Here is a 27,948-nt window from a genome sequence, read left to right as displayed (position 1 = left end):
CATGCATTCCTGGTTTTGGATATATACAAAGGAGCTCACTGAGTGCAAGAGCTTTGCCCCTAGCCATCCCAACTGGTGAGGGAATAGTGGGAGACTCTGATGGTGCTTCCCTGAATCTAAACTCCTTGCACTCTCCTCTAAATGCTACCAGCAAACAAAAACTCATAAAATAGTTATATTGTGGTCTTAACTTTCTAGAACTGGTCTCAAATAGACAGAGTAATAAGGGCAATCCCAGTAAAAGTTCCTTGAAGGCATCTTGGAAATAATTACACAATATTTATCTGTCTATATTTTACCATCATTGTTAAGAAGTCCAGAATTCCCTGTGTAAAGGCCATACTGTACAATAAATTAGTACTTTGCATTTGCACACTATAAAGAATGTTTTCCTGTACAAATTGGCAGATGCCTATTCTTTTAAGATGTGAGAAAAACATTTTACATTGACAAATATCTTTTTTTTTTTAAGTATGTGCAGACTACATAGTTGAAACAAAGAGATTTTAAAAATGCCCTGAGCTCTCCTTACTGAGGATAATTAATTTTGTCACTTAGGACATCTTGTGTTGGTGCAATATACAATGCCCATTTCCAGCCAGATTAAAGTCAAAACCCACTGAATTCTTACTACCAGATTATGTTTACAAATCCTTCTCATCATCACAGTGATCACAGAATACTAATCATGCTGAAACATGACGACCAAAGAGGAAATGGAGACACAAATCTCTGGGAATATGTGAATATATTATAAAGCTAAAAAAAAAAAAAAAAAAAGCTGAAGCTTTGGGACCCCCCTTGCAATGCCCTAACTGCTGTCCCAGCAATGTATTGACAGGTTTTGTAAACACTGTGTATCCTTTGGGGTTCAATCGTAGAAGTAGACCATTGGGGTATTTTATGGGTCCATTAGGCAGCACCTGCTACAGAATTTGCAGGAGCTGAGAAGCAGTTACCATAAGGTTGTGTTCTTCTGTTGGATGCTGGAACTTGAGGGTACAGTGGAGAAGGAAAGATGGATATGAGGTGGGGAAGCAATATCACTCTGGAACCCCTGACTGTGCGCTGAGCCCAGGATGGACTGAAACCCAGGACATTGCCTGTTGTCTCTCTTTAATGGTTTGAGTATTCTGTAAAACCTGGGGCCCCTTGTCACAGAGCTAAACACATCCACCTGGCCAGGAGTCAGAGAAGCTGAAGTAGGATCTGAAGGAAGTTAGAGTGGTAGCAGGAACACTACCGCTGCCCTAAGCAAAGTGAGGCGCCAAATCAGGAACAGTGAATGTCAGCTACACAATGTTGCTGCCTCCCTGCCACCATTCGAACCTCCTAACAGTATTTCTCTTTTGGTCTTCCCTAAGTAGAAACATGTAAGAAAGAAAATTCTGGGAAATAGAGTTCAGCCAAACCAAGTTAACGCCTATAAAGCTACCAGATTTTTAAAAGTGGGATATTTTAATTATAATCCATTAAAGTAAAATATTTAACAGCAACTGGTGAATACCACTGTCTCTTTTCCTTGTCCTTCCGATTATCACACTTCTCCTGCCAGGTAGCATTGGAGAAACCATAGAAAGTTTTAAGATCCAGTGAAGGGGAAGGTACACTGTGGATATGTATTTAGCCACAGATGGGTGAGTTATAACCACATGGTTTGCAGATATTCGCAGATACCATTATTGCTAGCCTTTGTGATTTGGGAGGAGGTTTCATGAACACTTCTGCTGTTCCCTCCGCAAACTCAAGCAATACCAATGCTGTCAGGGCCAGAGGTTGTATCTCAATAGAAATGTCTCCTGTAGCATCCAGCACCAGACTTTTCTTCTTCTCCTCCTCCCCATCCCGGTCTACCTCCTCTTCCTCTTCCTCCTTCTCCTCCTCCTTCTTCTTCTTCCTCTTCTTATTTTTTTTTTTAAGATTATTTATTTATTTATTTATTTGAGAGAGGAAAAAGAGACGGAGCACAAGTGGAGGGAACAGCAGGCAGAAGGAAAGGGAGAAGCAGGCTCCCTGCTGAGTGGGGACCCACTTCCAATGCCTGGCTCCCTCCCAGGACCCTGAGACCATGATCTGAGCTGAAGGCAGACTCTTATTTCACTGAACCACCCAGGCATCCAACGTGTATGCATCTTCATAGAGAAACCGGGTTTCAAGTGTATGCAGTCAGAAACCCGTGTGTAGGAAATTCTTATAAATCTTCTATCTAATTTGTAAAACTTGACAGGAATTCTTCCAATTTCAACCATATTCATAAAAGTGTATGCAGCACAGGAAACAGAGATGGGAGTTTTTGTCTAATTTGTACAGTTTCAGTTTTATGACATGAGAAGAGCTCTGGAGATTGACGGTCCATGTGGGTGCACAACAGTGGGAATATATTTAATATCACTGAACTTCACCCTTAAAAACAGCTAAGATGGTAAGTTTTAAATTACACGTATCTTACCATAACAACAACAAAAAAAATGGGGATCTAAAAAGTTTGAATGTTTGTCTCTAAACATCAGGAGATAGTCATAAAAATAAAACAATTTAGTACTAGGCATGCCTAAAAAATGTTGACACTTAGCATTCGTTATGTTATGTTCATCAGATAACCAGATGAGAAAATGGGATATTTTGAAACTTTCAATTCTATTGTCATGTTGTTTTACATTAAAGTAAATAAACAGTGGGTATTTTGAATGTGTATCTGGTGTTACCTATAATAGAAGGTGCTCTAAGAGATCATTTTCTAAATTATCAGCCTAATTTTTTTTCAATCAACCATACTAGAAGAAAACCTGAATTACCACTTTATTCTTTGCAGAAAAAAAATAATAAAAGCATCTTGTACAGAGGAAAAAGAAAGGGGGCTCCTAGGTGACTCAGTTGGTTCAACAGGTAACTCTTGGTTTCATCTCAGGTTATAAATTCAGGGTGCTGGTATTGAGGAACCCATTGGGCCCCATACTCAGTGGGGAGTCTGCTTGAGAGTTTCTCACTCTCTCCCCCTCTCTCTATGTCCTTCTCCTGATCTTGCTAATATGCTCTTACTCTATAAGAAGAAATAAATAAAATATTTTCAGAAAGAGAGGGACAAAAAAACCCCAGTCAAATATATGTAACTATATAAAAGGACTATAAAATTATATCAGAGTTAATAAAAATATTTTTTTTAACTTGGAAATATTTGTGATAGATACCACTTTTTCAATTTGTCATTTGTAGCAATTTATTTTCTTATTCTACAAATAATGTAGAAAAATTATTAAATGGAATGTTCAGAATTATGTAAGTTTGGGGCTTTTGAGATTCTGATCTGCCCCAGCTCAGAGTACAGAAACTGAACATAGCATTGGTAGTGGATCATTTCCATGATCAAGGAGCAAAGCTGGCAGCCCACCTCTCCTAGGAATGTGCCTGAGCTCTTCTCACAAGCAAACAGGAACCCTGGACTCTTGACATAGGCTTCACTTGGTGTCCAAAGACCTTCATCCTGCCTTTGACCTCACTCTTAAGTTAAGTTATGTGTGCAGCAGTGTCTTAGAAAACTGGAAACTGGATAGAGAAGCTACCAATTATCACTGCACTGCAATTTCCTCTTCTGTAAAATGTAATAATACTGTTAATCTCATTGGCTTCTTTTGAAGAGTAAATGGGACCATGGGAATGTGCATTGAAACTGTCTGTTGTGTTGTAGGTGCCTGAGAAATTGAGGAGGGGCAAAGTGAGAGGAAGAGAATAGAAACTAAAGTAGACAGAAGCGATAAAGTGGAATATTGGAAATAAGTGTGGGAAAACTCTTCAGAATTACCGAACACATTCTGAGATGCTTCGAGAAGCATTCAAGAAGGATTTGCTGGGAGAGGAGGAAGGGATTCAGAGCAGTGAGAGAGCAGGGATAATAGCTACGGCCTTCCACCAAGACAAGCCACATATAAAGCATCTTTTTTGAGCACTTGAATAGACCCCAATGAGAACTCTGTGCAAAGGTTTCTAGAGAAAGAAGATGCCATCCCTGCTCAGAGAGTGAGGGACAGATAAGAGACAACACAGAGGGATACGTCCGGGACCTAAGAGAGAGAGAGGCTGGGAGAAATAGTTACATTGTTGGTTAAGTAGTGTATAAAGCTTAGCAGCGAGGGGCTCTTGGAGCCTGATCTCACCATTCTCTGATTCTGTCATCACTTTTTTTATAAATATGCATATTAAACAGAATTTAATTCCCATCTAGATTGGATTAAATCTTCAGTTATCCTTTTGTCCTTGTCAGATCTTGAGATAAAGCCCCTGATAGGAAACTGTTTTAAGTGGATGGCTTGACTGGGGCATTCTGTCTTCCTCTTAGAGTCCAATACTGGTTGCCAGAATGGACAAAGCCTTGGAAGCAGCCATCACCTCGCCTTAAATGTTGTCCCCATGAGTCTGCTTGCTATCTGCATGTGCTACTGTTCCCTAACCAAGTGCCTACAACCTGAGAGACAAGAGAGCCACTGAGGCCTTCTGACCCAAAGAAAACCAGCTTATTCAGGATAGCATGCACCAGATTTATACAACAACTTCAATTTATAGACTTTCCAGATCGCTTGCATGTCAATCTTTCAAGATTCATTTTAAGGCAGATTTAAAGTAGAGAGGTTTCACCATCTGTTTTAATATGTAATGAAAACTTATTTCCTTCTGTAAGAGATCCCCAGCTTAAGAATATGGCTTATTCTTGGACTTTGGAGCGGATTCCCCATAGCACTATTTATACTGCAACATGGGATCACCTTTGGGGAAGATGGCCTCTGCTACCACAGAGATAATCTTTGTCTTTCTTGAATGCCCATTATGTGCACATGTAACAATCTTTTCCCCACCTTTTTCCCCCCTAATAAACCTACATTTCAGGGCATCCTTTTGACTCCTGTGCCTGCCAGGTCTTTAGGTTTGAGGGAATATCTCTTGACTCATCATTACCTGTGAGCTTTCCTTTTTTTGTACAATCACAGCTTCTGGAAAACTTAACTGAAGTTTGCCAACTTCTATACAAACCCTCCAACACTTTTTCTCAGTCATTGCTGCCTGAACTCTGCCTAACCTTTACCAATATTCAACAAAGTCCTTAATGAGATTGTTTTATGTTGTCATGCTAGAAAATTGAAAATGAAAGAGCTTTGATTTCTTAGAGGAATCACATAAGGGAGTCTGTGCACTCCCTTTTATTTTTTATCCTCTAATTAGAAGATTGGAGGGTTTTTTTTTTTTAAGTAGGAAGAATGAGGAGACTAAGAGACGATTATCACAAAGACATTATTTCAACTTTTGCTTTTTTCCCCCTCTTTCACTTTTATTCTCACCTTAACATCATTTTAACTTATAGTTACGAAACCTGAAATGATCTCTACTAATCGAGAAATAAAAAGATCCACATTATGCGAGAAGACTTTTGAAGAATTGAAAAATATAAGAGAGGCTATTCCCAACCCAGACTGCTGATGATGCCCAGCGTGGTTGCCCATTGCCCCCCAATGAAGCTTACCCAGTCAACTTGCTTTGCTCCCCTTATTGGCTCCCAAGGCAATATTGGCTATCCATTCTCCCCTTTATCATCTCTATCAACATGCCATGAGCATGAGACATTACTTCTGCTACCACAACTCCTCTATTTAAGTCCTCTGCACTTGTGCAAACACCTGTATCCTGTAAGGACTTCCTGCTCCTCACTGGTGCCCTAACCTTAGGTACCCCATATTGTTCTGATCTCTAGAATCTTATCTATTCCACTTATTTAACAAAAAATTAACCTTTTTTAAGAATTAACCTTAACTGGGGCGCCTGGGTGGCTCAGTGGGTTAAAGCCTCTGCCTTCGGCTCAGGTCATGATCCCAGGGTTCTGGGATCGAGCCCCACGTCGGGCTCTCTGCTCCGCAGGGAACCTGCTTTCTCCCCTCTCTCTCTCTGTCTGCCTCTTTGCCTGCTTGTGATTTCTCTCTGTCAAATAAATAAAATCCTTAAAAAAAAAAAATTAACCTTAACTTACACTATGTGTTACCTATTGAACATAATAAAAAAAAAAGAATTAACTTCATTTAACAAAAGAATTTAACAAAGAATTAACAAAGAATTACCTTCATAATCATGCCATATACATATATTTTGCCCCCAAAACACTTTATAAAGGCAGAAATATATATACATGTATGTTTCAGCATATGTATACAATTTCTATATATCTATATCTCTATATAGATACAGATACAGATAATATAGACATAAGGATAGATGTAGATACAGACACAGACATGGATTGCATGCTTTCCAGCGTCTTGACCAAATGAAACTGTGAAGCATATTGAAGACTGTGAGGAGGAGGACCCAACATTCATAAGGTTCTCCTATCACTTGCTAAACACTGCCAGGGCTTTAAAAATGTTATTTCTATTTTCTCAAGAAATAATTATCAGGCTGGCAAAAATCCAAACTTTTGACAACTCTCTTTGTTAGTGAGTGTGAAACTCTCATCTTTTGGTCATCAAAGTGAAAAATGTCTGAATGCTTGTGGAAGTCAATTTGGTGATATATAGCCAAACTCATACCTCTCCTTTGACCTGGCAATCTCTCATTTGGGAATTTAACCTACAGATATTCGTGCAAGTGTGTGAAATGGCATATGTTCAAATTTATTCATTGTGGTTTTATTCATATGGGATTAGAAAAGAAAATCTACAAAAGCATATCAATCTGGGCTTTATGCAATGAATTATGGCACAGCTCTACAACTGAATCCCAAACAGCTGAAAAAAGAATGATGGAACACTTTATGTGTTGATATGGAAAGATGAGCTCTAAAAAAATGTGTATAATGCTCATTTGTATTTGCTTGCATTTCTATAAATAAACACAGGTAGAAGACACAAGTTACCTACAATAGCCTCAGGGCAGGTCTACGCAGATGGAATGAAAATCAGGTTTTCACTGAATATCTCTCTTTTCTTTTGTAAGTTTATTTTATTTTATTTTTTCAGTGTTCAAGATTCATTGGCTATACAACACACCCAGTGCCCATGTAATATGTGCCCTCCTTAATACCCACCACCAGGCTCACCCAACCCCCATCCACCCCCCCTCCAAAACCCTCAATTTGTTTCTCAGAGTCCACAGTCTCTCATGATTTGTTTCCCCCTCCAATTCCCCCCACCTCCCTTCTGCTCTCCATTTCCCAATGTCCTCCATGTTACTCTTTATGCTCCACAAGTAAGTGAAACCATTTCATAATTGACTCTTTCTGCTTGACTTATTTCACTCAGAAAAATCTCCTCCAGTCCCGTCCATGTTGATACAAAAGTTGGGTATTCATCCTTCCTGATGGAGGCATAATCCTTCATTGTATAAATGAACCATATCTTCTTTATCCATTCGTCTGTTGAAGGGCATCTTGGTTCTATCCACAGTTTGGTGACTGTGGCCATTGCTGCTATGAACATTGGGGTACAGATGACCGTTCTTTTAACTACATCTGTATCTTTGGGGTAAATACCCAGTAGTGCAGTTGCAGGGTCAGAGGGTAGCTCTATCTTTAATTTCTAATTCCCCCCAACATGGATGGGACTAAAGGAGATGATGCTGAATGAAATAAGTCAAGCAGAGAGAGTCAATTATCATATGGTTTCACTTACTTGTGGAGAACAAGGAGTAACACAGAGGACATTGGGAAATGGAGAGCAGAAGGGAGGTGGGGGGAATTGGAGAGGGAGACAAACCACGAGAGACTGCGGAGTTCTGAGAAACAAACTGAGGGTTTTCGAGGTGATGGGTGGGGGGTTGGGTGAACCTGGCGATGGGTATTAAGGAGGGCACGTATTGCATGGAGGACTGGGTGTGTTGTATAACCAATGAATCTTGGAACACTGAACAAAGAAAATGAAATAAATTTTTAAAAAATCAAGCATCATCGTAATATGCTTAAAATCACATTCTTGGAGCACTGGGTGGCTCAGATGGCTGAGCACTGGCTCTTCATTTCAGCTCAGGTTGCAGTCTCAGGGTCATGAGATTGAGCTCTGCATTAGGCTCCATCCTCAATAAGGGGTCTGCTTGAGATTCTCTCTCTCCCTCCCCCTCTAAAATAAATCAATAAATTCTTTACTTTTTTTTAAAAAATCACATTCATATAATCTGTTGCATGACTTCCAGTTCAGATGACATAGATTTGTTTCTCTCTGATCTTCTTGATAACTGCAACTATCACTTTAGAAAATAATGCAAGAATAGTCAGAGAGGACTCTGAGATGTTGAAAGAAGATGGTGACATGGTTTGGGACCTCAGGACTGAAGGGATAACACATCAGTGATTCTATACTTACCCTTTGACCCAAGAAGTTGACCCAAAGCCAATTACTTTCTGACCTTAATATAGCACAGACGGCATCCCAGGTAGGATTATCATCCCCTAATTCCCAGGCCACTGAATCAAAAGACACTACCTCTGACACCATCTGCTGAACCTGGCAGTACCTGACAGAACCTGACATTGGGATCCCCACTGCCACTAAGTGGCCAGGGGAAGGGTTGTTCTTCATCACTGGGGCTGACACTCATATTCCTCACCAAAATGCATAAGGCAAGCCAGGAACCACCTACAGGATAGATGGTGTCATGGAAGGGCAGACCGATAGGAAGGAGTAGAATCAGTTGCTCTATCCAGAAACACAAACTGTGGTGCTTCCATGGAATACTACCGAGCAAAGGCAAAAGGCAACAACCTGGATGAATGTTTAGGAAATTACACTGAGTGAAAACAGTCAATTCTACCCACACATCCCCTATCCTCTCATGGGTCCTCCCCTGCGACTAGCCTTTTTAAAATCCCATCTCTGATTGAATACTGAAACATTAATATCTATCATAAACTAGTCCTTTTAAAATCTTGCATTGGGTTTATGTTTTGTGATATAAAAGAATCAAAAAATGCTTATCACCTACAAATGAGAAAATCTGACTCTTGCCCAAAATTATATCAAAAGGGAGAAAAATTCTCTTCATTAAATAAAATGTAAAGCAAGTGTGGGAAATAAATACAGAGTCATGTTTTGATTGCATAAAATATCACCTGGTCAGCATCTTAGTCACACCAAGGCTGATGGTGATAACTACTAGCATTATCACTAAGGTGCTAAAAAATCCTATATGATATCAGCTGTAATAAGATACTTGTAACATGTCACTCAGAAGTATGACATGGTAGAAGTATTTCCAAATATGGTAAAATGAATATAGGTACCAAGGTGACAGTTGGGCAGACAGTAATGGTCAATTTCATATGTCCACTTGGCTGGAAAATAGTCTCCAGTTATTCAGTCAAGAACTAACCTAGGTACTGCTGTGAGGGTGTTTTGGAAATGAAATTAAAGTCCATAATCAATTGAATTTATGTAACGAGATCATCCTGAAATATCTAGATGGGCCTGCTTCAATCAGTTAGGAGACCTACCAAAGGGGTGCAGCTCACCTGAAGCAGAAGAAATTGCACCTGTGAACTGTACCTTCAGCTGCTGCTCCAGGATTCCAAATTGTCCCTTCTGACTGCCTGCACTATGGACTTCAGTCTTGCCTTGCCAGCTCCCACACTTGCATAGGCCAATTTTTAAAAATAAATCTCTTGATATGTTTCTCCTCCTGACACTGTTTCTCTGCTTCAACCTTGTTGACTGATGCCAATTGGGTTTATGATCATTACTCTTCTCCGTTAGTAAGACCCTCAGTCTGTATAAGTCAGTCTCCTTTGTTATCCCAACTCCAGCCAAGTTAATTTCACCCTGTATTCTTGACCCTCCCCCACTTTCTCTGGCTGTGCAGCTCACACTTATATATCAGGTGTAGCTCAAGTCTAGAATTGCCGAACATTCCCCTCTCCTGCTTCATGTCTCATCTCGTCCCTCCTGCTCGATGCCTCTATTTTAATCTTTACCTATATTCAATTAATTCTTTGACTATGCACAACCTTCTCCCACCATTCTTGCTAATTTTAAAGTCCTTGAGAAGAGGATTACAATCTTCAATTGCTCAGGTATCACCCACAGTGATACTGCTGGACCCAAAGTTGGTACTTATTTACACACTCCTGATAGAATGCCATGTTGTGTGGAAGAGTGACCTGAAAAGAGAAGAGATTGTCACAGATTGGTGCTAAATGAAAATAAACATCTTCATTAAATTCTAACATAACAGCAGTCAAAATAATGTGTGGGAGTCATCTATGTTCACAGATTTGAGGATCTACTATGATTATAATATGATGATAATAAGTATATTATCATTGATTAATGTAAATAAAACCAATTTCTTTCCCTGGAAAATATTATTACCTAGTACTTTCTGAATCCAGTGATTACAAAAACTATGGGGACCACCAACATCATACTTAACCAAGGTAACTGAGGTGTGATACAGGGACAAGAAAAGGAAATCAAGTCCTGTTCTTTGGGGTACTTCTCAACACCTGGCAAGGAGGGCTTAAATGACAGGCTGTCCATGGTGGGTTCACTGAAGATACAAGAAAGTCTAACCAGAGAAAGTTAAAAGAAGGTACAATCTAGCTTCTAAGAGAAACAAATCTTCTGCCCACCGGAGAGGCACAATAATAGCAGAAGGTATTGATCACCCTGGTTCTACAGCATCACTTGAGGAAGGATGTAAATAACATATTTGCACTGAAAGGTCCCTTCCAAACATAGAAATCAGCATTTGTTACTAATCTAAAAGCTCTCTACAGAAGACCAGAAAAGGTAAAAGCACAGAGGATTTATGAAGGAAAGTAAGTAAACCAAGAGCCTCCTATATTGGCACTACAATTGATACTCCAAAGTGATCTATTTTTCATAAAAAAATCATCAAAATATCTTAAGACATACACATGATTATGCTTATATTTTAGAGATGAGAAAACCAAGTTTCAAGGAAATTGAGTAAGTTTTCCCAGTTACTCAGAAGAACCTAGATCTGAACCCCAGATGGACTAATTTTCAAAAACAATCTTCTTTTCATGCTTCATCTCCATAAAACAAAACCAAACTTAAAAACATTTAGTGTCTACTTCTTTGGAAATCCCCTAACAATGTCATCAGACTGAAAAGTTCTCTTAAGTAAGCTAGAGAGCATAGGTCCTTACTCCGATGGCCTATGAGCTCCAGGCACCCTTAGACTGCAGGTTATATGACAAGTTGTCCCACTGAATGCCCATTAAGACAACATGCAGCAGTGAAATCAAATGTTAGCAGGCGCATTCACTCATTTCCTCTTTCAGCCATCATGACAGCAGGATCAGGGAGACAGGAACAAGGGAACGGTTGCCAAGGTCTTCATCATCATCACATTAGCTGCAAGCAGGAAATCTGCTGCCAAAAACCGACATTGACAACTCCTCCGTTGACAGACTAATAAACTCAGTTACATGTCCTGCTCTGACAATGGACAGCTTTATTTCCTTTTTATGTTTTCTACATATATTTACTTATCCAAATGTCTTTTTTCTGCTAGTATCTTAAAATTGTGACTACAACTATGCCACCTGAAAGGTGATTCATAAGCTCGTCTGAGAGCTAATGGGGGACTAGAAGTGGGAGTCTTTAAAAAATGTGCTCTGAATTCAAGGCCGGAACCTCAGGACTCTGTTCAAGTTAAAAACAGGACGTTTCCCTTCATGGTAACCAAAGAGAAAGCCTAACCGATATTATGGGTTATCATGGTTTCTTATCTTTCTCCTTTCAGTGGAAAAGACACGCAAATACACTTCAAGGAAGTGTGAAGTGAAGTGAAGCCAACAATTTGAAAATTAAAACTCCATTTTCTCAAAATTTATTTTGTGGGTGACATAATAGAGAGCTGGTGGTAGGAACTGAGGAAACAGGCATGAAATGCCCAAGTGCCTGTCCTCAAGGAGCTTAAACTAATGCTGAAGATCAAAAGATGATACCCAAGGAGAGTATTGAGGCAGAGTAGAGAATTATCTGGAAGAAGAAGTCAGGAAAATCATTCAGGGTCAGTGCGCCTGGCTGACTCAGCAATAGGGCACATGACTCTTGATCTCAGGGTTGTAGTTTCAAACTCCATGCTGGGTGTAGAGATTACTTAAAAACAAACAAGGAAACAAACATTCAGTGTCAGAAGAATGGAGATAAAAAGAATTTGAGGTGTTTAGGACTGAAAGTCAATCAGATCTACTGTAACACGAATACATATGGGGCCATGACTGTGATTTATGAGGGCTCCAGGTGATGAAGAGCCATACTTACTGAGCTAAGAAGCAAGGATTTTATCATTAAGATAATGGAGATCCACTGAAGAATTTGAAGCTGAGAAGTGATATACTCAGTGTTCCTTTTAGAAAACAAGTAACACATACTAAATTTTGAAATAACCTTAGAATTTCACCACCAACAACTTACCTTGGCTAAAGCATGATATAGTCAAGGAAACTTACGTAGAATACACACAGTGATAAAATTAGAGACGACAAGAATATCCAGGTTTTAGTACTGCCTGAGTCTTGTAATTGAACGTGGTTGGGCTTTGCATTCTACACTCCTCTGAAACCAGGGTCCTCCCTCTGAATTTTTGCCTTGTCCCTTACCAAAGTTAAAGTAGAAACAAAATGATGCACATATATAAGAAGAATGAACCTATAAAGAAGGGCTAGAATCACACTTGTCAAAGGAACTTCATGCACACTGATTAATGATTTATCCTAGGAGTGATAAGGTATAGATTCTATCATAGTCCCTTGGTATATGGTGCAAGTAAGGCTCAAATTGGTAAAATAACTTGCCATAAATCACTGTTGTATTGTGTCACAGAATTTTAATTGATAAAGTTTTTTTTCTAAATTTTATGTCTAAATTACAGAATCAAAATATTTTTGCAAGGTTCAAGCTGAGCATATTAAAAATTCCTTTGTTTCAGGACACCTTAGATAGTCCAGTCTCACACTACCATTTAAAGTAAAATTGGTAGGGGTACTTGGGTGGCTCAGTTGGGTAAGCATCTACCTTTGGCTCAGGTCATAATCTCAGGATCCTGGGATTGAGCCCCTTGTCAGGCTCTCTGATCAGTGGGAAGTCTGCTTCTCCCGCTCCTTCTGCCTGCCACTCCCCTTGCTTATTCTCTCTCTGTCTCTGTCAAATAAATAATTAAAAATCAGAGGTAACACTGTAAAAGAGTTCTTAGTGTTTTCTAAACCATAGTAATGAAATGGGCTATATGACCTATGCAAATAATGTCCTAAGGTAGAACACAGCACCTACACAGTATAACAACAACACACTAAAGAGAGTCAGCAGACTCATCCTGAGTCATGCTATCAGAGCACATCAAAATAATCTTTCTTAGTGACCATGTATAATCCACATATAATCCACACTGTTCCCTGAGGGATATGGGTTATATGAAGTATTTGACTTGCCTAAGGTCATTTATGGCAAAGACAGATCTAACCTCTGGCCTCTTGAGCCCCAGCTTGGTATTTTTTCAGTGCCATGGTGTTTTTCAGTTTTGCTAATGGTAACACCTATGTCAGAACCTAATATCTGTTTAACATTCTATAATGTAAAAAGTCTTTTTACAGTTATATGACTTGTTAGCATAGGCAGGTAAATTACTAAATGTCTCATGTGAAAAATACACATAAATTTTCATAAACATAATTTTAAATTATAATAGATACCATTTAACTTAAAAATGCCAAATTGCAAATATAGTGCTAGATGTTTCTCATTCCTTTGCTATAGTGCACACAATAGCTGTTTGAATGGGTCATTATTATTTTGAGATTAAGCAACCAAGGCTGAAAAAGTTAAGTAATTTGCCCAAGATCAGAGAGTCATAAATATAACCTAGATCTGTCTGGATCCAAAGCTGAGACCCAGATAGAAAATGTGTCTTCATATATTGAGTTTATTAGGTATGTATCCAGTCCAGACTACTTCTAACTCATGGGACATACCAGAGTTTTATAATTCTATGGCAATTAGTCTTCTGTTGATTGAAAAAAAAATTAAAAATAAATGCTCATTGTTCCTGCTCAGTGTTCAAAGTAAATATCAATGGTTCTCCAAAGGAAAGCAACATCAACAATTAAATTATCTCCAGTTAATTATATTCTTTCATATTTGGGGATCTTTTGTTGCTTCTAAGGATTTGGAATAAAGCCAAAACTTGTGATTACATTTCTTGCACATTGTCAATCCAACGTTAAGTATTTGAAGTTGGCTTTACTTAGCCTCAGTTAATGAGAGGAAAGGGAGACGAAGGGAGAGATGGAGAAAAGAGGAAGGAAAGAACAAACAGAACAAATTAACATGTAGGAAATGACTGTGGGAACCTCTTAAATCATTGAGATGTGTTCAAAAGGAAGAAAATCGATCCGAGGTGAATATGTAACCTTGATTCCTCCTCCTTTCTGATAAGTCTCTGTATCGGTTTTGTTTTTAAATCCTGCCATGTTCTATAAAATATTTACAAGTGCTCTTTCTTCCACTTAGAGATGTTGTAATGTGAAGAGGAAGTGCTTTCAAGCCATCTAGAACTGGGTTCAAATCCCACTTCCTCTAGCTCTGTGGCTTTAAACATTTGGCCATAAAAGAGATGTTTACATCCATTGATCCTCTGCGGTACACATATTTGCCATATATTATACAAAGAGGGATGCACAGAACATTGGCAGTTTGGTAAGAAAAACAAGAACCAAACCTTCCATATTAATCTGATAGAATAGATTCTACATCAATGGCTATCAAGGGAGCAAAGTGGAACAGCAACTAGGAAAGGTCCTGGTAGGCTTCCAGCAGGAATTGATGAGGTCAAACCAAAAATAGATTTGGTCAAGAGATCTACAAAGACCCAGTTGTTTGAAGAACTGCCATAGTCTAAAAAGGTCAAAGCTAAGAACTTAAGGGGGCTCAGAAAGTGAGATGACATGGTGAGCCACTGAATATAATTCATGGCCCTTAAAATAAGCTAAACAAATGTTCATTCCCTTGCTCTAGGCTAGTGCCTCTAAAGAAACCCAAATATCTCAGTGCTTATCCTTATATCATATCCTTCCTTTGGTTCTCACTCTGGAAACACTGTCCTAAGACTTCTCTGCCTATCCACGTTTGGACCAATCAATCCTTTGAGAACCCTTTCCCTCCCACCAACTCAGCCTGTTCTGATCTCTTTTTTCACAGAGAATAACACCCACATCCTTACATACTGCCTTCTGTTGTTTATTAATTAGTGCAAAGATAATTGTCTTTTCTCCTAAAGGAGAAATTAAATCAACTCAATGGCAGATAGGGGTTCAGAATCCTCTGGATCATGACAACACCTCTGATAGTCATCAATTCACAAATTCTCTTCAAACAGCAAGTTTCTGTGCATTCTACTACTTCCACAGTCACAGATTGTCTCTAGAATAATGGGTTCTTTCGTTCTCTTACTGTGCTTTTCTGCCATTACTTTTATAAACACCCATCTAGTCATTCAACAATCACCAAACACTATGATGAAGTAATCTGGGGGTGATGGCTCAGACACTTTTGTGTTTAATCTATTCCTGGAACACTTCTCCTCTGCCCTTCAAGTTACCAATTTCCTTAGGCTGTCCTTCTCTTTCCCCACCATTCCTTCTTGAATTCCTTAAAATGCTTTACTTCGTAGGTTCCACCCTTGGCCTGCCACACCTGAGTGACTTTAGCCACTCCACACCTCACAATTCTGATCTTCCTCCCAGACTTCACCTGGGGATTTTCAGCTACTTCAGTATAGTGAGCACCTCTCCAGGCTGACACTGTTTCCCAAGCAGAACAGATAATAGCATCCAGTGAATCTCCTCCTCTATCTGTTCAAATAGCAGCTCACATGGAACAGGTACTTTCGCATTTGCCAGGCACTGGGTTAACTACTTCAGGGGGATTGTTTTGTTTAATCCTCATGATATTTCCATTACATGACTGTCATTACTAGCCCCATATCACAAATAAGGAAGTTAAAGCGCACAGAACTAATATAACTTGCCCTCGGTTATACAGCTTGTAAGTTGTAGGGTCTGGATTTGACAGGAGGCTTTCAGGGTCAGGCAGACCTGAAAACTTAGTCACTACATTCTTCATTCATGAAGGCTTCCAAACTAAAAAGCTAAAAGGCATCCTTCTCTCTGCTCTATTCGATTCGTCTTCAAGTCTGTTTGATCCAATTTTAGATATGCCTTTCAAGTCAGGTCCCTTCTTTTCTAGCTTGCTCTGACTCTCATCATTTGTTGTCCACACAACTCCAAAGAGCATCCAGTATCTTTCCTTGCACCGACATCTCTTTTCCTAACTTCAGTGTGTACTTTACAAAACCATCACAGTTTTAATTCCCTTAAAAAAAAAAAAAGCCCAATAAGCAAAACACAAACAACAATAAAATAAATATTAGCAAGTCATTCCCCAAAAATAAAGCAAAACCACCAAACCGTGCTTGGCTCCTAAATGCTCAACAGAGAGGCAAGCTCCTTCTGAAATGATCACCCATTCTCTCTCTAGCTGTATTTCCTGCCTTTCCATCTTTCCCCATTGCACCTTAGACCCTACCCATGCTAGGCATTAGACAATCCTCTCTTTGTTGCATTTGGGCAGTCCTCCTCACTCTTCCTCCTCCTGGCTCTTGTTCTTTCTCATCCTCTAAGGTAAATTGCTGAGAAAACTTTCCGACTTCCCTGGAAAGTGACAATGCCTTTGCCCCAGGAACTCACCACTAGTGTGTGCACATCTCTCATTTGTCCATTAGTGCACACAACAAACAGCAGCTTTCTACTATGTGTCAGGTATTAAACAAGGTGCTGGAGATATAGAAAAGATCTGGATACCACCCTGTCCTTACGGAGTCTCCAACTAATAGTGCACTGAATGACCCTTTCCCACTTAATTGTCTATTTCATCAATTACATGGTATGTACTTTATGTCAACAATTCATTGGATATGTTTAGTACAAATATAAACAAGACAGAGTTCCTTCTCTAAAGGAGTTTATAGTCTCAGTAGGGGAGTTAGCATAAATAAAAATAATGATGACACTTAAGACTGTGGTTAGTGTCATAAAATGAAGCAGGGTGTGGATTCAACAATTCATTACTCTTATTTATTTATTTTTTTCCTTCTCCTTTAGGTGTCTAGTTGTAGCTGGGGATATCTGCAGAAGTCACTGGGGGTTAAGCATGAAGATGGATTTTTTTTTAGATCTTGATAAGAAGCCCACAAGATAATATTAGGATATGAGCTACACTGAATTAAGAGCTGTAAGAGATGCTTTTAAGCAAGCCTTTTAATACCAGAATCCCCTACCCTCTCCAACCTGCCACTCCAACTACAAAATGCCATACAGTTAGATGACAATTTACCTATTATTAAAACAGCAAAAGTGTTATCCCTCTGTGATGACTAGTGTAGAGTCTGATAGCAAGACAACCTGACATGCTCCTAATCAATACCCAACTACTAACTGCCCAATGGGAGAAGCACTATGTCAAGCTTGGGAGAGGAAGAAAGCTGATATCCTCTTGCCCAACTACAAAGTGAGCTAAAAGGCATTGTTAGGATACCAGTGTCTGGATTACAAAAAGGGATTAACACAGGCTGGGAAATGGTGAAGAGATCCTGAAAAGGGCCCATGTGAATGTCATCAGACGTAGTGAGAAGATGGAGGACAATTCCACTCAATAGAATGCATAAGATGATAAGTAAGTACTTCTATTACTTATTGAGTCCACTCAATGGGAATCACCAAATATATAGTTATGACACCAGATATTCTTTCAAAAGGTACTTGTTGAGTGATGAAATAAAATTCTGCAGAGACAATTTTATGTATAAGTCACCTAAAAACAAAACAAACAAAAAAAACCTTTTTTTTTTTTAATCTGGAACTCATCAGAGTCAATAATAATTTCCAGTTCAATATGTAAAGTGTTTTGGTAAAAATGTATGTGTAACTGTTTCATAAGTTATAGTAAATTCTGGAAGAAGAGGTAAAACAAGATATCAGAAAATAGTGATCAGGGTACAAACAGTATCAGAACTTTAGGACAGCAAGGTGAAAATATGAATCACGATCCTTAACACTTATCTTTGAGTCAGTAATGTCATTAGTAAGACATTCTAAGAAAAAAATAGAACATGAGGGATTTTAAAATTATTTAAGTAATTTTAATGTGCTTAAGCACATGAGTGCTGCTACAGTGCTGGTTATAATAATAATATTCAGAAACAAGACAACTCCCCCCCCCAAAAAAAGGTGAAAATATTTGAATAAAATCAATAATTGGATTATTTATTATGTATTCATTAAAGTGGTATTTATAGATACTGCAATACCAAATAAAAAGCTTTGTTATAATGGGAAGTGAGCTCAGATTTCCCCTAAGGGAAAGTGTTTCATAGGAATATCATTTGGGCTGTTGGAATTAATGAAGAGAGCTCTTTACTTGTCTTGTTTTGAGCCAGGAAACATATGCAGTGTTCCAAAATATAGCATAGATATTCCTACTATCATGTTTTGGTTCTTGCCCATTTTCAATAGACTTCCCTATTTCTAATATTCATTTTAATTTTGGCTGTCTATCAAGTGGTAATTCATCTTACTTTCTCATGATGATTGCATAATTATTCTAGAATACAAAAACTTCCTTGTCTCTCAGTCTTATAGAACTGCATCAGCAATTACAGTATCAAGCAATATGATATGAAGGAAGTCATGGATATCCCATCACGAAATTCTATCAAGAGGTTTGCAAATGTCCTTTTACTTGTTGGAGGAATGAAATAAGATTCAGAGTGTGGGGCACCTGGTTGGCTCAGTTGGTTGGGCTTCCAACTCTTTCAACTCAGGTCATGATCTCATGGGCATGAGATCAAGTCCCATGTTGGGCTCCAAGCTGAGCATAGAGTCTGCTTGAAGATTCTCTCCCTCTGCCAGTCTCCCAACTTGTACTTGTGGTCTCTCTCTCTCTCTCTAATAAACAAATAAGTATTAAAAAAATTAAAAAGATACAGGACTTACCTCTCTGGCATCAAAGCCAGATTCCACCCATCAAGTCCCAGCTTCACTAGCTCTGTGACCTTTAAGGAAGGTGTATAACTTTTCTGGGCCTCAGTGTGCTCTTCTATAAAATAGAGATAGTAATATCCATCTCATTTTATTAGCATGTTGCAGACTTATTATGCATTAAGCTCTATAATCAAAGTCTCTTCCTTTTAATATTAACTTAGATTCATAGATTACCTTGAGTAGGATATGCCCTAATTACTTAGAATTTTGACATTTACTACACAACCTTCTAAACTTGCACACTATGTAAAACCAAGAACCATAGTAACCATTTCTGGTCATCTGAAAGCTCTGATTGCTGGTTGGGTTGACAGGACTTATGTGGGCTACAAATATTGGCTTACCTTCAGTTATTCCTCTGGAGAATAGGATACAACATAGAGAAGAAAATTCCTAACCAAAACAACATAAAGAAATGACATAATGGTGTTCAGTGACAGTTTGTGGGATAAGTGAGAGTCTCACGTTTCCTCCTCATATGAGGAGGCTGCCAGATTGGGTAGGAATTGTCCACACACTCACCACCTCCTTCTTTAACAGGTGGTTTTGAGTAAAGTGTGTTTGAAAAGTAATCTAACTTGTGCATCCAAGTTCTTTATGTGTCATCAGGTAAGGAGGAAAGAAAATTGAAAGGGAATGATGATATATCTACTTTTAACAGCAACCTGCTCTGCCTAGACACTTTGGGAATTCCCATTTTGCTATTTCTTAGAGTCCATCATACTCTCCCCCTCACCCAGACTCATCTCTTATCCACAAAGACTGGACAGAAAGAGGGTAACCCTATCTGTCTTCAACACTATTGGCTCACATTCACTTGTAAGCATCTAGAACAAAAAAATAAAACACACCTTGAAGGGCTTAAAGAGACAGAAGACTAAGAATACTCAAGAAATCATCAGTCTTAAATAGTATGAAAAATGTCTTATAAATCTAAAGACTTTATTTAGTGTTCTTTTTAAGATTTTATTTATTTATTTAACAGAGAGAGAGAGATCACAAGTAGGCCGAGAAGCAGGCAGAGAGACAGGAGGAAGCAGGCTCCCCACTGAGCAGAGAGCCCGATGTGGGGCTCAATCCCAAGACCCTGAGATCATGACCTGAGCCAAAGGCAGAGGCTTAGCACACTGAGCCACCTAGGTGCTCCTTTTATTTAGTGTTCTGACTGTGGATGACTGCTTCAGGAAGTATGCACCAACATACCAAGAACACTGCCATTTCTACAAGAGTGGAGCTGTGAACTTGCTTTTGTTTTACCCAAGGGTATCCTTTCTTTTGTCTTCTGCACTTTGGCAACTCTCATCTCTTATGTCCCATGTAAGGGGCATGTGCTTTTTGCAGTCAGGAAAACATGCCTTGAATCAATTAGTAGATAAATCTGATTCGAAACAATGGTCCTCTCCAAACTGGGGAAAGGAGAGAAATGAGTTAGAGGGTGACAAATTCCTGAATTACACAGGTATACCAGATGTGTTTGCCAAACCTCAAAGCCACTCAGGTACTCTGATTTCTCCTGGCTGGGTGCCCAGAAGGGAAGAAAGAGTTTGACAATGTTGTGACCTATGGTATATACACTGAGCAATTTCACAGCAAGGGGAATCAGAAGATGTTATAAAACAGAATTTTTTTTTTTTTTTTAAGACTTTGTGTGTTGACGGTTGGCAAACTGTGGAAAGAACCAAGAAGCCCTTCAACAGACGAATGGATAAGGAAGATGTGGTCCATATACACTATGGAGTATTATGCCTCCATCAGAAAGGATAAATACCCAACTTTTGATCAACATGGGCAGGACTGGAAGAGATTAGGCTGAGTGAAATAAGTCAAGCAGAGAGAGTCAATTATCATATGGTTTCACTTATTTCTGGAGCATAACAAATAGCATGGAGGACAAGGGGAGATGGAGAGGAGAAGAGAGTTGAGGGAAATTGGAAGTGGAGGTGAACCATGAGAGACTATGGACTCTGAAAAACAATCTGAGGGTTTTGAAGGGGTGGGGGTGGGGCAACCAGGTGGTGGTTATTGGAGAGGGCATGGATTGCATGGAGCACTCGATGTGGTGCAAAAACAATGAATACTGTTACACTGAAGATAAATTAAAAATTAAAAAAAAAAAAAAGACTTTGCATGTTGGGTCTCCTGCTCATCACCTTTGACAGTGTTCCTTTAAAAATCAGCACATTACTTCCATTGATTTTCAACTTCACATTTTTTTTTAAAGCTAGAAATGTTTTATTTTTAGCCTTAATGGATAGAGAAAATGAAAGGAGAAGAGTATCCATAGAGATGAACCCCTCAGATTAGTGTTAAATTACTTCAGGAGAAAGTGAACAGAATCAGCTTGAAAAATCTTAGACTTCTTGTCATGTGATTTGGCCAAAAATTGAGTAGCTTTGATTTAAATCTCCTTCGAAGTCCTCACTATTACATCGATAGCTATTCTCGTTGTCATTGTGCTTCTTACAAGAGCACTGAGTTAGCAATCTGGACAGTACTGTATGCATCATGCAATGTGTCCGTGCATGCATAGATTGTTCCGAGCTATTTAAGGACAATATTTCTGGAATAGGCTCCACACTTATAGATTTTAAGTAACAGCCTTCATTTTAAAGCTAAGTGGTGCTTTTCATTTCCATAGGCATCCAACAGCAGTAGCATTATCCTATGATGACCTTTGGGCTATGTCTTCTCTGATTGGATTAGACAGCTCTGTGGACGTCATTGGTCAATTAGTCTTGCAAATCACAGAAAGGCCATAGAATGGCTGAGAGGTCTTCAGGGATGAGAGTGATGACACTGCCCATCCTGGATCAGTCTGATCTCAGCCGTGCTAACATCTCCCATCCATTTTCTGAATCCCTAAGTGCCATCCCAGGAACTTAAGAGACCCTGGCAAGTTTGTTCCGAGTGGACCTCACTATAGTCGGAAGCAGCTCCTTGGCTTTGTTCTTACATTTTTTCCCCTAGCAGGTCCTTCTCCTACCTCCTAAGTCAATTTCACAGCTCACATTTCCGATGAAATCTTCTACAACTATAGCCAGCACCTTCAGATTATGTCTTTCTAAATTATACTCACAGTTCACTTCACACAGTTTGACACACAATTCTCTAAATGACACATCTCTATTTTGGCATGTGTTTTTGTTTGGTGACTCCAACGAGACTCTAAAATTATAGTACTCGGGGCTTATGCTATTCATTTAGTTTTTACTCGTCACCCCTTGCTCTTTGTATGTTCCAGTCTGCCTTGCTCCCTGCTTCGTCTCTTCTTACTTCTCCTCATTGTCAAGACTCTCTAGCCACGTGAAATCACTTAGAGATTCAGTTTGCTTTTGCTTTTTTTTTTCTGTAGCATTCCTACCAAAGATCAGCTCAGGTCTTCTATATGAAGCCTCCCTAACACTGGTGTGCAGTCTTTTCACTTAGCACCCTATACTGGTTATATTCTCTTTGATCCCATGGCAAAACTGTACTTCCCCTCCTCTTGAATTCAAGTGTGCCCCTGTGATGCTACTCGGCCAACAGAATGTGAGTGGAAGTGATGTTTGCCACTTCCCAGCAGAATCTTTCAATAGTGAGCACATGCTTCCTACTGCTTCTTTCTGCCATGACAACCTTCTAGGTGATGGAGGCTCTGTGAGCAACCCAGAATGAGAACAAAGTGGAAGAGAGACGTCTGCCAATGGAAGATGAGCCCATAACACCGGCAGGACACAACCACCGGTTACTCAGGCCACTGAGATGTTAGATTATTGACTAGAGCAGCACAACTGAGCCCATCTAAACAACGTACTTGACTTAGTAGCTCTCCTTTGTGGGCCCATGCACATCATCTCACCTGTGCCTCCAACACTTATTCCATTTCCTGTGTTCCTGTCAAACCATAAATTCCATAAGGATATGGCTTGTATCCATTTATCCGTCTCACATGGCCACCATGGAACGGGCATATATGACAGTCTATCAGGAAACACATGTTGAATGAATGACAAAAAGTGCATTTGAATGCATCCTAAAGTTAACACTGGTATGCCTGGATGTTTGCTCATTCTGTGGGTAAATCATAACTACTCACAGTTATGGCAGGTGGCACCCGTGTAGCCCGTGTTACTGCAGTTACAGTAGAAGGTAGTCCAGGATTGGGAGCAGCTTCCCCCATGTTCACAGTAGTTTGGCAAACACCTAACAGGAGATAAAGCAAAAACAAACAAAATAAACCAACTCAACTGAAATGAAGGGGAGAAAACAAAAAATGTCTGACATCCAGCTGTATGAATTGATAGTAGAAATTGGTCTGCTGTATGTCTATACCCAAATCAGACTTGAGCAACAGCAAAATAATTCTATAGCTTTATCACACGGGGTGGACCCATCTAGCACTACTATGTAATGAAAGGATCAGAGCTGATTTAAGCAATTACGCTAAGCATTTCAACATTGGGGCAAGTTGCCATTGACTTAAAGTTAATTTGAAGTGGTCAGAATCTATATGATTTTTCATTTACTATAGAATAAAATGTACAAAAATTGTGGTTTTACATTTTGGAAAGGTTCTACATTTTTAAAAGGAAGTGAGAAGGGGGCAGATAATTGAGGTCACTGTCCTTATGATTCTCTTTTGGGTGATGGCCAGGAATATATTTTAAACTACATATGCAATTGGAAAAGATGGTACCTGCTCATTTAACATGCAAGGAAATACTGTCATTTCAAAAAATGTCAGCCCAACCCCCCCTTAAAATGAAGCCTTTATTACTTACAATGAAAACAGTATAACTATTCTGAAAAATATTTTCACCACACATATTAAAAATGTTCCAAAGCATTTGTGAATTTGACCCCACAATCACACTTAAATGGCTCTATCTTAAGCATATATCTCAAAATATAACATCCAATACTGGAAAATTTCTTAGGCACGTTATGGTACATAAAATGAATGGGCTATCATAAAACTACTGCGAACAGTTAGCAAAAAGGATTATAACAGAGATTGGATTAAGTGAAAATCTGAGATATGAAGCATGGCCACAACAAAGCAAACCAAATACATTGTACTGCAAAACTGATAGGAAGAATAGATTTCAAGTATCACTTGAGGTAATGGGAATAAAGACAATGCTCTTATCTTCTGGACAGAGATCATGGGCTTTAGGGTCACTTATATCTGAGTTCAAATACCAGCTCAGCTATTCACTGCATGGCGTCTTTGGGCAATTCTCTTCACTTCTGACATACTTGATTTAAAATATCTACATGGCAGGCACTGTTGTGACCAAGAAATAACCTGGCAAGTGCTCAATACTTATAATGAATAAAATTAAAATTAAAAGCAGTGATAAATACTGCAATTCTTGAAATAATCTTTATAGGGGGAAAAAATCCCGCTGATTTAAAAAGGGAGAGGGTATGAACAATGAGCTTATGGAAGTAGTCTAATATAATAAAAGGGTTCATTGTGTAGCCTCTGAGAATGTGAGGCAAGCAAAAGTAAGATGATTTATCCTTAATGTTCTATATAGGTAGGAAACCCTCCAGCAATGATTGTTTCAAAGCTCAGAAACTAATATTCCTGCATATGTTCAGACATTATTAGAAGTTTTCCGCTCAGCACAGCAAACACACAATTGTGCTGACAGAGCTTATGTTTGGGGAAAGCATATTGGTGACTCCATGGTATCCAGCTATGGCTTAAAGAACAGAAAGGGGGAAAAAAGAACCAGTAAATATTCTGTAGAACATGTTCACAGAAACCAACCAATCAATACATAAACAAAAACAAGGGGTGCCTTCCCTAATACAGATTTTATCCTTCCTCTTGATTCCCATTCCCAGTTGGTAAAAAAAAAAAAAAAAAAAAAAGGTAAGAAAAAGATTTGTCACTGAGATGGATGATGAAAGTCCCTCTCCCTGACTAACCTTGTTCTGTGGGGAGTTATAGAACCCTGAAGCATCAGTGTCCTCATCTATATATTCCAAGCAAGGACCTCTGCCTCAGGGTATGCCCCGAGGGAAAGCCTAGGGGGCTAGCTCATGAAAACCCACTCACCCTATACCTTTCTTCCCTTATATCTGAGCACCTCCCTGCTTCTGAATTATGCTGCTCCTGCAATGCATCTTCTCGATAGATTTTCCCTCTAGAACTGTCAACCCACTCCTGTCTTTATCACTATCCAACTCCATTCCACTCTCCATCCCCCAATACCAAATAAAGACTCACACACACATACAACTCAAGGGCACTCCATGATTGGCAAATTATACTATTATTAGCTCCTCTTCCTTCCCTAACATAAAGCTACTTGCTTTAAAGAGGGAGAGCTGAGGGGACCTAGGTGGTGCAGTTAGCTGAGCATCCAAATCTTGGTTTCTGCTCAGATCTTGTGAGATCTAGCCCCCTTGTAGGGCTCCCCACTTAGCGGGGAGTCTGCTGAAAACTCTTTCCCCTGTCCCTCCCCGCTATGTACGCTCTCTCTCTCCCTCAAATAAATAAATAAATAAATAAATAAATAAGTATTTCAAAAAAGAAAAAAAATGGAAAGTTGAGCAAAGCCAGGTTGGTAGGCATTTAATCCTGTAACTTGTTGGTTTTGGTGCCAAGGAGTTTTAGGTTGGACTCTTTTTAATGGCTGAAGCTATAAAATAGAAAACTCAGAAGTTCTAAGAGACCACATTTTCAGCCACAAGAAGAAACCTTACATGCTGTAAAAGAGAAAGGGAGAAAGAGAGGGAGAGAGAACGTTGGGGGGCAGAATGCAGCAGAAAAGACAGATGGAGAGTCCTGATAGAACGTGTGTGGCTGGTTCCTGTTGTTTCCAAGATTTGGTTGCACCCCTGAACTTCCTGAGGGCTGGCTGTTTTACTCTGTATCACATGCTGTGAGATAACCTGAGCTCTTTCTAGAGAAACCCCCATTCCTTTCAGGCTGGCTCAAACCGGGATTCTGTGATTTTCAAGTAACGGAATCTTAACGCTTTGTAAAACAGAATTCTATAAATACAAAAAGAAATGAAAACACACATTTCTCCCTCTATTCTGTACTTTAAAATATTTTAAAAATGAAAATTTCCAAATTCAGTTGAGCATGTCGTAGAAGAGGTCTTGGGGAAAACAGTAAGAAATATCTGGGCACTTTGAACACATCCTTAATAAGCCTCACATAGACTTTGTATTGAAGTGTTAATAAACTCAATTTACCAAGGAAAGTGTAGGATAGAAATTCATTGCTTGTGGTCACTTTAAAAAAATGATGTATTTCTGAAAGACAAAAACAGTGCTTTGGTAAAGGACAATCTAATATTCCTAAAATGAGGAGAAAGAAAAAAAAATGGATGCTTCTAGCTTGGTTCATTTTGGTTCAATGCATACTATGATTAGAAAAACTCATCTGTAAAGCTGACACTCAAAATAAAAGATGTATAACCCCAATATGCTTATTTAACAAGGGCAGTTTTATGAGTATAATTTCCATAGTCTTTAATCAGTTTCTTTAAACTGGTACTTTGTTTCTTTTTCCACTTGCCATAAACTAGGCACTGAAGGCATGACCCAGAAAGAGAACGGTGGAGAGAATACCAGAGTAAGAAAAGCCCATTAAGAGTGAGAGCTCTGTCACAATCTTAGGGGTAAGACCCTCAATTCAAATTGTTAGGAGATAAGCACTCCAAATCCCTACCTCCTAAATTTCTAACGATCCTTCATCTGCAGCTGGACCTGGATGGATGTGCTTTCTCTAGGTGCACTTAGTTTAACAAAAAAAGCCTTCAGCACGATCAGGACACTTTCCTTCACCTTGATTATTGTTACCTTTAACAAGGTACTACAAAACGCAATGACCTTTAGCCAGCCTTCTGACAATCCTAATGGTGTTGAACGGAACGTTGTTTTCACAGTTAATCTCCTACAAATCACATCCACCAATAACTTTCCTCTCACCAACAACCTGAAGTGAAACTTTGACATGTGCTCACCATCATGTCTGAGATGTTGTTTTAATGTTTTATTTCTCCTATTTAATAAGAGAAGAAAGACAAGAGGAGGGTAAACAACTTGCCCAGATATAAAGTGACAGAGCCAGGAACGTGAGCTATGCTGCCTGTCACTGAAACCTGTGTTCCCAAGCACCATACATCCTCTCTCTGCCAAACACCAGATGATGCACCTCCTTAAAGGCGACTCCGAGCGTGCATTAAGGCACCACTTCTGCAAAGAGTGGGATGGAGGGGGCCTTCATATAGTTACCACTGATTCCAGAAAGTCATTAGCAAACTTGGAGCTGTGAGGTTAGAGCAGAGAAAGATAGTGACAAATGGGTCAACTGACAATAAATAAACCTGAACTAGAGAATAAAAGACATATTTATTATATAATTAGCATAATGATATATAATTGAGTCTACAAACTCTATAAATTCAGTGATGAAGAGCAGGGAAAAGAGATTTTGATTCTATTTTCAATTTCTTTTCATGACCAAATTGTTGAATTCTTAAAGTAAGAAAGAAATTCTTCAAATAAAGCTACTGCTAGGACAGCCCCTGTCCCTACCCTACTCTTGCTCTGATTTCTTTCCTTTCCTTTTTTTTTTTTTTCCCCCAGATGATGGAGACGCCCTCTACATTTCTTAAGCCTATATGAGTTAATGTGATTGTTTCTAGTCTGGGCCTGCTTTTGTTAGAATGTATAAGTTACCCCAAGCTAGACAAAGCTATTTGACCAATCTAAACATTGATGACATAATGTTTAAAATAAACTTTGTAATTGTATAATCCTACAAATAGAGAAAAATGCAGAAGTCCATCAAGGTCTATTCAGCAAAACAGAAGACAAATTCAGGATCCAAAGTTGGCCTTTGAATGCAG

At 39.0% G+C, this 27,948-nt stretch overlaps 1 protein-coding gene across 2 annotated transcripts in view; it reads right to left on the bottom strand.

The window, feature by feature from the left end:
- CNTNAP5 (contactin associated protein family member 5) overlaps positions 1 to 27,948 on the bottom strand; it is an 858,994-nt gene that overhangs the window by 326,756 nt on the left and 504,290 nt on the right. For both annotated transcript variants that reach the window (XM_044242676.1, XM_044242675.1), the window contains one exon: positions 23,166 to 23,272. In XM_044242676.1, the coding sequence (XP_044098611.1) occupies positions 23,166 to 23,272 (107 nt within the window). The remainder of the gene's footprint in view (positions 1 to 23,165; positions 23,273 to 27,948) is intronic.

This window comes from Neovison vison, chromosome 3 (genome assembly GCF_020171115.1).
Source record: "Neovison vison isolate M4711 chromosome 3, ASM_NN_V1, whole genome shotgun sequence".
Taxonomy (NCBI): Eukaryota; Metazoa; Chordata; class Mammalia; order Carnivora; family Mustelidae; genus Neogale; species Neogale vison.
This window is presented reverse-complemented; position numbering and strand designations above follow the sequence as displayed.